This window comes from Lepidothrix coronata, unplaced genomic scaffold (genome assembly GCF_001604755.1).
Source record: "Lepidothrix coronata isolate B3197 unplaced genomic scaffold, Lepidothrix_coronata-1.0 Scaffold224, whole genome shotgun sequence".
Taxonomy (NCBI): Eukaryota; Metazoa; Chordata; class Aves; order Passeriformes; family Pipridae; genus Lepidothrix; species Lepidothrix coronata.
Window position 1 is genome coordinate 1,267,210 of NW_016690404.1, and position 10,726 is coordinate 1,277,935.

Sequence of the window (10,726 nt, forward strand, 5' to 3'; positions counted from 1 at the left end):
GTCCAGGATGTAACTCAGCTTCGGACTTTTTGTTTCCTTTCCCTCCGAAGTGCTGTAATAAAATACAACTAATGTGATTTTCTCCAGTTTCTTGGGTTTATGTGGCTCCAGGTGATGTGGCTGTGTCACTATGTGATTACTTTGGGTACCACTGTTCTCTTACCCACCACTGTCACCCTCCTCCTACTCCACATGACATCTCTTTTCAACAGGAGCTTGTACAGTGTTTAATGCAAAGGCTTAAGAGCACTGAAGGTTTCATTACATTAATATGTCTCTGGTTAATTCTCCCTTATCTACTTGCTCAGCTTACCCTTAAAACCCAATTAAAATGTAATTTATCTGATCCCAGGATTCAAATGCATCTCTGGCAATGCATTTGAAAGCCTTACAGTAACTACATTACTACACATCCTGCCCCGAGGTATTTTAGATTATAGATCATGTCAGAAAGAGCTCAGCCACTGGTCATTTACAGCTACAGAATTATATTTTAGGGATCTCAGTACACTAAAATGTATAAATTTCATTGCAGCTTTAATGCATAATTAGAATTATGATGCCTCTACCCGGGTTGTCATTCTCTTTGTGTTGTTTTGTTTTTTTTTCCTTTTTAACTAATTGTTTAACAAATAAAAGAACTGGACAATTAATCCACCAAAGACATAATAATTCTACTGGATCAATACTTCAAATTCCAAAAAGAATCTAATCCAAAAGGAAAATTACTTATTCCTTCAGCTTAGTCATCTTAAAAGAAATGCAACAATCCTCTTTCATCCTACTGTTTGACTAAGCAAGTTTTCAGGGAACTGATAACTGTAGAGAGGCTTTTTTTGTCTTTCATTTCTTTCAAGTAGAAATATAAAAACAAACCACTTGTGATCCCAATCTCTGGCTAAGACACAATTCTGGAAAAAAAGTGACAAGTTACTGTGTCACAAGACACGATGCCCTTGCATTTTTATTGCATTTTGAAAGTCATAAGATAATTTCTCAGGTCAAATATCAGACCCCATTAAACACTGATATATCTCATTTAACATTATCATACATTTGACTGCGGAAGAAAGAACTTGGAAATCAGTTTATATTGGAATGCACATGTTCTCAAGCTCTGCATCAAATATCTACGGCAGGAATAATTTCCAAAGGGCCTCGGGACAGGCTCTTAACCCTTCCCTTCCAAATTCCTTATTGAAAGCAAAATAAATGCCTTTAAAAAAATGCAAGTGGAACTTGCCACCACATTTCTGTTTGATAGTTCATGCACTTAACATTAATATGATTAAAATGCACTTTTTCTCCCCCCACACCCTTTTGAATCTATTTTTTCCTAAAGATCCCTAAGCTACTAACAAGGTAACCTCTTCATTTTGGGTATTACTACATTTTCCTGGATCACAGCCACACCACGTAGATCTTCAGTGATGCACAAAACATTTCTGATGTGCAAGTGTGCCCTCTTCTGGACATCCAACATCAGCAGTTCAGCCGAGAATTCCCTAAATTAAAGTGAATTTCTCCATCACCGACTTACAGAGCCTTGCTCTGATTTGTAGAAACATTCCTGATGTAAAGAAACAACAAAAAAATCCTTCAAACCAACGCAGGGTACATAAACTGCAGGTTTGCACACACGACCGTCGTGTTTTCTGTAGTTTAGATTGGTAATCACAGTGTAAATACTGCAATGACATTACTAAAGAAGAAGAGTTTTGACCTTTGCCTGAGGTGAAGTGAATCCTTGACTGTCAAAGTGATGATCAAACATACTAACGAGGCAAATTTCACGTCACATCCTCTATCCTTCCCCTACTTCAACGAGACTTATTATCAGCTTTTAATGAATCACAGAGTCACAAAATGGTTTGGGAGGGACCTTTAAAGGCCAACTAATCCCACCCCTCTGGATGGGCAGGGACACCTTTCACCAGACCAGGTCGCTTAGAGAAATAAATGTTTATTCCTAATTTACTCTTTATCTTGATTACCAAAATCCGATCACATTAAGCACACCTGAAGTGAACAGAAAATGTTATGCAGCCTTCCAGGAGACACAGATTTTTTGCTGTGGTTTTCTGAAAGCTCCCTAATTTCAGTAGGTCCATGTTTCCTTTATTTTGATTCACTTCCAATCATTCCATATGCACTGGGAACATTTTTCTTTCCATCCAAAAGAATACAAACATAACAATGTTAATCTGGGTTGTGTAAATATTGAAAGGTAGATCCGGACACCCAAAGCAGGTACACACAGAGCTAATAATCATATTGTTATTGGTAAGGCATAAAAAGCATTATAAACTTCTCTCATACTGATATTGACTTGCAGGCATGGAAAAACAACAAATTAATGGCCCATAAATGCTACCTTCAGGAAAAAGAAAAATTACAGAGGTTATGAATCACACTATAGAGACAAGATTGATGGAGGACTTTTCTACAGGTGAACAAATAGCTTTAACAACATCATTTTCAGACAGCCTAAGTCTTGCAAACATTAAGGTGATGCTTTCCAGCATATTAAAAGCACTGGTGCAGAAGTCATTACTTCTGTAGGAACACATGCTAGGAAAAAAAACGAAAACAAAACCAAAAACCAAAAACCCAAAAACTAATTAACAGAAAATAAAATTAGTTAAACCATGAAAATATGGAATTTTGGGGGTCTGGAGTGCTTTCAGTTTGCTTTTTTTTTATTATTCTCTTAATACACTAAGTTTAAAATGAGCAAATCCTCTGATAAGGTACCAACAGTACAGTGAGACAATTTGCACACATGCCTAAATGTATGAGGTAAAACAATGAGGAATAACAAACACATCTGTCAAAAAAGGCAAGTTTTCTGGAGTATTGATGAACTTGGGGTCCACTCACTAAATTATTTATTCCCACCTATGGCATGTAAAAAATCAATATAATATTTTATAGGAAAGCAGTTTGGTGACTCCACCTCTTCCCTGGGCAGACTGTTCCAGTGCTTAAACACTCTTTCAGTGAAGAAATTTTCCCTAGTATCCATCCTAAACTTCCTTTGACACAACTTGAGGCTGTTTCCTCTTCTCCTGTCTGTATCTGCCTGGGATGAGAGGCCACCCCCCACCAGGCTGCAATTTCCTTTCAGGTCATTGTAAAGAGCAAATTACTTCAGTAAATTTAAAAATCTACTCATCCAAACAGCTGCAACACCACTGTGTAAACTTGCAACCACCAGAACCTGAAGTCAGGACAAATTATTAGCATATTTCTCATTTCCAAGCCATGAAATCTCATCTTCTCACACAGCTTTTTTATTTGTTCCTGACAGCAAACACCAGTGTGGCTCTCTGAGCCTGGTAGGAAAAACACAACAACCTCTGAACATAAAATTGCAAAAGCAGAAAATACAGGAATGAATAAATGAATCAAAACTCACTTTGTGCAACTGAAAATGATGCAGCATTTCTATAAATCTACTGAAAAATAATGGACATCCCCTATGAGGGGGCCCTGACATCATCAAAAAAAGGGACAGAGCATCCCTGAAAAGGTGTCTCAAGTCACTCTGCAGGCAGCATATTTAGACAGTGATTTATGTACAGTCATGAGCAGTGCAGGCACTCAGCAGGGCTGCAGAAATGCAAAGAAACCTAAACTGCCCATAATGCATAAAACATTTGCCCATTTGGGAACATATCCTATTCCTCTAGTAGTAACAACTGTGTCTCCACTTGTTTCTTTCAAGTAAAGAAAGACAAAACTGCTCATATAACCTCCAAAAGAGCCAGGTGAATAGCAAAATAGCTAATCTCCAGCCTGAAATACAGTAGGAAGCTTTAAAGAAGCCCGTGTCCTCTAAAAATTATTCATCCAGCCAGGAACTCGGCAACAGTACCCACGGAAAAACTTTCCCGCTGAGCCAGTCGTGCCTGAATCCATGGAGGCTGCTGATCCAGCAGTCAATCTCCTGTCAGTCATCCCCCATTCCTCAGCTCAGGACAGCTGTGGACATTTCTCTGTCTCATAACTGTAATTTACTGCTCGCTGTCACCCAGATTAACCTCGCACAAGTCAGCACAGAACTGAAACGTACACACCAATTATTGCTTTGCTCTTAAATATGGACTCAGACGAAGCTGTTAAATGTGACAGCTGACAGTATCTTGAGAGTTTATAGATTTCCAGTTGCTGTCGTGTTTTTCACTCTCCAATCAAGCACAATAACCAGCTGTCTGTTAAGGACATTTCATTTTCATGTTTTTCCTCTGAGCGATTCCAATTTTTTACTGATATATTTGCGAGGAGAAGCTGCCAGCAGGCTTGTGCTCTCTCATTCCTTCTTCTGGTGTTCTGTATTTTCAAAAAAGTGGCATTTTCTTCTCCATAGGAAACAGGAATTAGAGCCTATAGCAACTCAGTTAGAGCGAGCAGACAACAGGAATGAGTAGTAACTTTAGAGAATAAGATTCCAAAGAGCAAACACTGAGCAATGTTATTCCTGTAGTAAAGCAGGGTCATCCTTGAGCACATTGCACAGGATTGCATCCAGACAGTCCTTGGATATCTCCAGTGAGGGAGACTCCCCAACCTCTCTGGGCAACCCGTTCCAGTGCATCTAAATATTAAATCATCAGGAGTAATACAAAGACTCCACGAAGGATTGTTCATTCCACTCGGATAAATAGAAATAGTCTCTGTCCCAAAAGCCAATTACAACAAAAACAAACCCCAGGCTCCTCTGAAATGCTGGCAGTGACTGGGAGGAGGAGCACTGGATGAGAGGGAAAGGGAGGCAGGAGAATGCAGGTTGGCTTAGAAATAAGCCCAAGGGTTTTAGAAGACAATCTCATATTTGAACCAGCTGGGAAATGCCTTTTCAAATGCAGATTTGAATTAATGCCAAGCCAGTACGGGAGTGGATACAGAGGTCTTTAACACTCACAGCTTACTCACTTGTCAACTGCTTTCCAAATTTCTCATTGACACATCCCAGCAACCCAAAATTCAGTCTGTCTTTGCTTGGAACTGTATCTGATGATGTCAGAAGGAAATTCAAAGCATCCTTTTTTAAGTCCATTTTTCTAGAGATATAATTTCCTTTTTTTCTTATCTTGATCAAACATCAACACAAGAGCACCCCGAGTCTTGCTAGAAAGGGTGCCCAGTCCTGGGTTCTGAGTTTGGCAGAGTATTTCTAACCCAGGAGTCTGGGTTTAGGAGCTGGAAATCCCAGGTTTCTGGTAGTTTTGCTCCCTGACAGCCTGCAATACAAATCAGGAAGGATCCAGGAGAGCAAACCAGCAGGAAACTAGACCCCAATCAGAGCTAACCATCCGTTAAATAATGCTTTCATTTAGACAAATGGAAAACAATTGCAGTAAGAGCTTCTGTGGAGCTGTATTTAGTTCTTCTCTGTAGGATAGAGACTAGAAATGTAATTTTATTTTGAAATAAATGACGGGATTTATCACATATACATAAGAAGCTGAAAAAAAACCTATCAATTTTCTCTGAGAGATTGGGGGAAAAAAAAGTCACAAGATCCAGCAGACTGAGAACCCTCCTGCCCCTGCCTCCCAAAAATACCAGATTTTAAAATTCAGATGAGTTCACCAGAGAAATAATAGATACCATGCTGGGAAAATATTTTGTCAAAGTTACTGATAAGACAAATGAAGCAAATACATATTTCTAGATTTACAAATAATAGTGAAACAGTTTACCTCTCATTTCCATAGAAGTTCTTGCAGAGAACTCCCAGGGATCTCCCTTGCAGAGGGTTTATGTATAGTGAGACTCCAGTCAATGCAATATACTATACAAATATATAATTATTCATAGAACTAGTACAGAGCCTATGGACTAATTAAAAACCCCCTTATTTTACAGGTAGGAAACAGGACAAATCAACATTTATCTGAGGAGAAGGAAGGAGGAACCAAAACACGCCTCTCCTTTGATAAGAGCAAATAATACAAAGGCAAAAACACCATTATTTTTATTCATCTAATTTGAATTTTGCCCTACCTTTCTCTTTACAGAATTTCTTGTCATGTTTTTCTTTGGTTGCCAATGTTTTCAAAGTATCTGCCTTTTTTAAAAAACTAATATCCCTCAGCTCGTGAAGTTTGTTTCATCAATCTTGTGCCCTCCTCACCAAGAGCTAAGTCAACTGTGGTATCTGTTTAGTCTTCCAAAGTGTAAAAGACTTTTAACTTACTCTTGTAAAACTCTGGATAATACACAGAGAGAATTTACACTGGCATAGAACAAACTGTAGTAAGAACATTGTTATCTACTTGTTAGCCTGTGATGGATCCATAAAAAGTAGTTGGACAAACAGGGAAAGCAACACTGGCACATGTGTTAGACTCTCCCTGCCCATGTAGCAGAGCATCTTGATCCACTAAATTTGGGTAAAGCACCTAAAGATAAAACAGTTCACAGGTGCAGGGAATACACCTGGAGATGTGATGGATGTACTTAAAAGCTGCCTGTAAATCTTCCAGTTCCTGATTCATGCCTGCAATACCATCCACTGATGCAAAAGCCAGAGATCAGTGAAGCTTCAAAACCAGCATTTTCATTCTCAGAACGTTCTTTTGCACTTGATATTTTACTCAGTTTTCAAGAAAATTTAATATGAAACAGAACACAAACCACAATCAATTTATAGGATTTGCAGTGCAAATGTCCAGCAGATAAAAGGGTGTACAGAAGCTACTTAACTACCAAAAAATAAAAATGTTCTTGTATAAAGTAAGAAACACCAAATCAAAGAATCAGATGAATAAAAAGAAACTATTTTAAGCTGGAGAAAGACTGAACTAACATTGACTGAACAGCATATTTCCAATACCCTGCACTTCATTGCCTGTATCCTTAAAACACAACCACAAAATCTTTACATTGTTCTGTGCACATTTGATCAAAACTCATCAGACAAAAAATGATCCATCATTTTCCAGATATCATCAAAGAGAAAAAAAAAAAAACACAAACAAAATATGAATGTCTGATTACTTTCTTAAAGCAAGAGCAGGATTGTGGTGGTTTAAGGCTACATGGGCAGATGATAAAGACGCTCCTCTTTGGCAAATCAAGCCTTGATCAGACTTAGAACCGTGTCATGTTTGGTGTGTGCCATTCAGCTTTACCCTTTTGAGACTCATCCACGCCTTTAAACACCTTCCAAGTGAAACCTTTTTTTATATGGAACATGCTCAGCATTATTGCAAACCCAAGAAAATCTATCCCCAGGTTTCAAGGAAATGGTTTAATACTAAAGCAAATTCTGCCACGGATGAAATTCAATCCCTAGATAACAGGAGCTGCCTACAAGCCAGGGATCTGATCTATCCTAGTTATGGGGATTTAGTTACCATATCAGAGGAGTTAAGAGATATTTAACTTATCCCCTGCCCATATTAGATCATAACAGTTGTCACCTGAAGGGCTCTTCAGGTTCCCCTGGCACTATTGGTCTATCTCCTGTACCTATATACTGAAACCTAAATTTAGGCCTCGATCTGTAAACTGAATCCCATCCCTTCTACCCGCAAAGATCAGTTTGGAAAACAACATTTGATGCAGTATTATTCTCAAATTCTACCATCCCAGATGTGCTAAGATTAGAAGTACTTCATTTTATGTAATTTAAATATATATTCAGTTCTTATAATGTTTACTCAATAGATATAAAAGTAGCTTAAGATGATTGCATTTCAATATAAAGCAGAAAAACAACAATAAAAAACCCCAGAGATTGTGCAGCTCAGACTAAAAATGAAAAAAAAAAAAAAGGAGAAAGACTATTTCAAAAACCATACTGTGGAAACCATAAAACCAGCTGCTCACACCATTACATGTTTAAGTAAAAACGATTAAACTGTATTAGCAAGCTTCAGTATGGTCCTAAATGCTCACACTTTTTAAATTAAAACTCGCCTCCCTCTGCACATGTGGTCAGAAATAAAATAAGAATGCTTGTGGTCCAAGGACAAATTGCATCATGACCAAAAACCTGTGTACTGAAAAAGAATAAAATAAGAAGCCACAATTAATCAGTACTGAAAGTTTCTTTGAAAGAACTTTAAAGAGTGCACCTATCAGTAATAGTTCTAAGGAGCAAGATTCTGTAGGAAGCAATCCAGCACGTTCTCTTCCACCACAGCCTCATCACCTGTTATTTAATGTTCCCTTTATAACTTCTAACCCGTAACACAGCAGCACAAACTTTGCTTTTATTCAAGTTTTCACAAGAACCTGTCAACTATCACTTCACAAAAACTAAAAAGCAAATAATGCTTCTCAGTTCTGCGCCATCAAACATCTATTCCTTGAGGTGACTCAATTATATGGAATAATATCTTTAAAAGCAACATTTAAGTTTGAACTGTACAATGAGATGACTAAAGGGCTGAAGTCTGCACTGCTGATACCTCACTGTATCACTCTACCAACTGTAACAGTACCAATGAAAATAACAACGTTAAAGGCCCGTCCTTGAACAGTCTCTTCAGCCCTATATTGATGATTCCACCAAACAGGATCAAAATGTGCCACCTGATACTCTGGGAGCAACCAAAGACAAGAAATAGCTAAGTAGAGGATGCTCAGCTTGATGCCTCTTAGCACACATTTCCATTTTAAAACAGGTTGTTGATGTTGCTTCAGACTTTCTCCCACATCCTCCAGAGGGCACAGCAATAGTACTTACGGGTTTTAACACACAGTGTCGGGTGGAGAGAATTTTCTGGGATAAATTATGCACAACAAAGGTTATGCACTGCCAGGTAACACCATGTTGAACAATTTAACACCTCTGGAAACTCTACACAGAGAGCTGTATTTGAGACTGTGAGAACAGCACTAGAGCTACACTCACTACTTTCACAGTAACTGAGTATTTCCCAGTTCCAACAGCAAGTGAAAACCTTCCGTGGTTTAATTCATGTAATAGACAACCTCTTATGAGTATCTACAGGTCACATCCTAAATATCAAACACAATGTTGAAAATTAACTGTATTCACCTTCAATAAGAAAATAATTCTTAGGCCACTTCTCAGTTACACTGCTTACCACTATTTTCATCAGAAAAAGCATTCTGCCTCCAAAGAAATGCTTGTTGACTACTTATTACATAAGAAGGAACTTAATGCAAAACTCATGAGGAGCACGGGGTTCCTTCTTAGATAAAAAACCATTCCCATGAGCTTCTGCTTGTACCAAACAATTTGCAATATATTAAAAAGTTCAATAATTCAAATAACATTACCATTAAAAAGTGAAAGGGTTCAAAGAGAATTACCATTAAAAAGTTACATAATTAAAATATTAATTGATATGATTTGTACTTTTTGTAAATTTGAATGATAATTTAATTATAATTATATATAATTTTAATTACATTTAAAATACATATATACCAATATTGTATATGATTCTAATTATAACCTAAATATATTATCAATCATTCAATAATTACCATTGAAATATATATGATTCTCATATAAATTTATATTCCAATGTATTATATATTATATATAGTAATATGTATTATATATAATTATATAATTATACAGTTATATAATTATAATTATATGTAGTATAAATATATATTATATTATATATAATTCTATTTATATAATTCCATATGTATTTTGCATATATAAATATATAATATAAATATAAAAATATATAATGTTATATATTCTGTATTATATATTTTTATATTCTTTATTATATAATATATTCTACATTATATAATGTATAATTCTAATTATCCATAATTCTAGTTATCTATACAACATAAATATATATTATCTATAACTCAATAACATTTACCATTATAAATATGCATAATATTCACATAAATTTAAATTTTAATTTAATTTTAATCACATATTATTTTAGTTATATATAATTATGTGATTACATCTTTTATATATAAATATAAATTTCTAAATAAATTTAACTATAAATGTAAAAATATATCCCAAAAACATATAAGTATTTGTAATGATTATTTATAGATACCCCTTTCATCGTGCCATAAAGACGTATTATTTTGTTAAACATTAGCCCAGTAACTCAGGAAGGCTGAAGGAAGCACCGCCAGCGTACTGAGGGCGTGACTTACGTTGTTCATGTACTCGCTGAGCAGGTCCTGCAGCGCCTGGCGCACGGCGTTGCACTCGGCCACGATCCGCTCCCGCCGGTCGTCCCGCGTGCACGACGAGTCGGCCATGAGCGCCGCCCCGCTGATGATGCTCTCCAGCCTCTCCTCCAGGGACGGCCGGAACCGAGCCTCGCTGAAGGTCATCGGGTCCAGAATGATCTTGTTCTAAAAGGCAAAAGGAAATGGGAAACGATGAGCATACGTGGGTCCTTGGTGTTTTCTAAGTATGTCTTATGTCAACAGAATCACAGAATGTGCTGAGTTGGAAGAGACCCACAAGGATCATCGAGTCCAACCCTTAGCCCTGCACAGGACCATCCCCAAGAGTCACCCCATGTGCCTGAGAGGATCATGCCAATCCTTCTTGAACTCTGCCAGCCTTGGTGCTGTGACCACTTCCCTGGAGAGCCTGTTCGGTGCCCAACCAGCCTCTGGGGGAAGAACCTCTTTCTTTGTTTTGTTTGTTTGGCCAGTCTTCGCTAGCAAAGATTTGGGAAAGGTCTTTTTTACCCTTCGAGCCTGCGCAGTGGATTTTTTAGGTGAGACACAGCGTGCGCTGAAC

General features: G+C 37.3%; 1 protein-coding gene across 1 annotated transcript in view; it reads right to left on the reverse strand.

The window, feature by feature from the left end:
• The window catches only part of CTNNA2 (catenin alpha 2), a 342,296-nt gene extending 331,957 nt beyond the window's left edge, over positions 1-10,339 (reverse strand). Inside the window, exon 1 of the mRNA XM_017833919.1 lies at positions 10,126-10,339. Coding sequence (XP_017689408.1) covers positions 10,126-10,308 — 183 coding nt within the window. The 5' untranslated portion in view covers positions 10,309-10,339. The remainder of the gene's footprint in view (positions 1-10,125) is intronic.
• Positions 10,340-10,726: the final 387 nt, after the last annotated feature.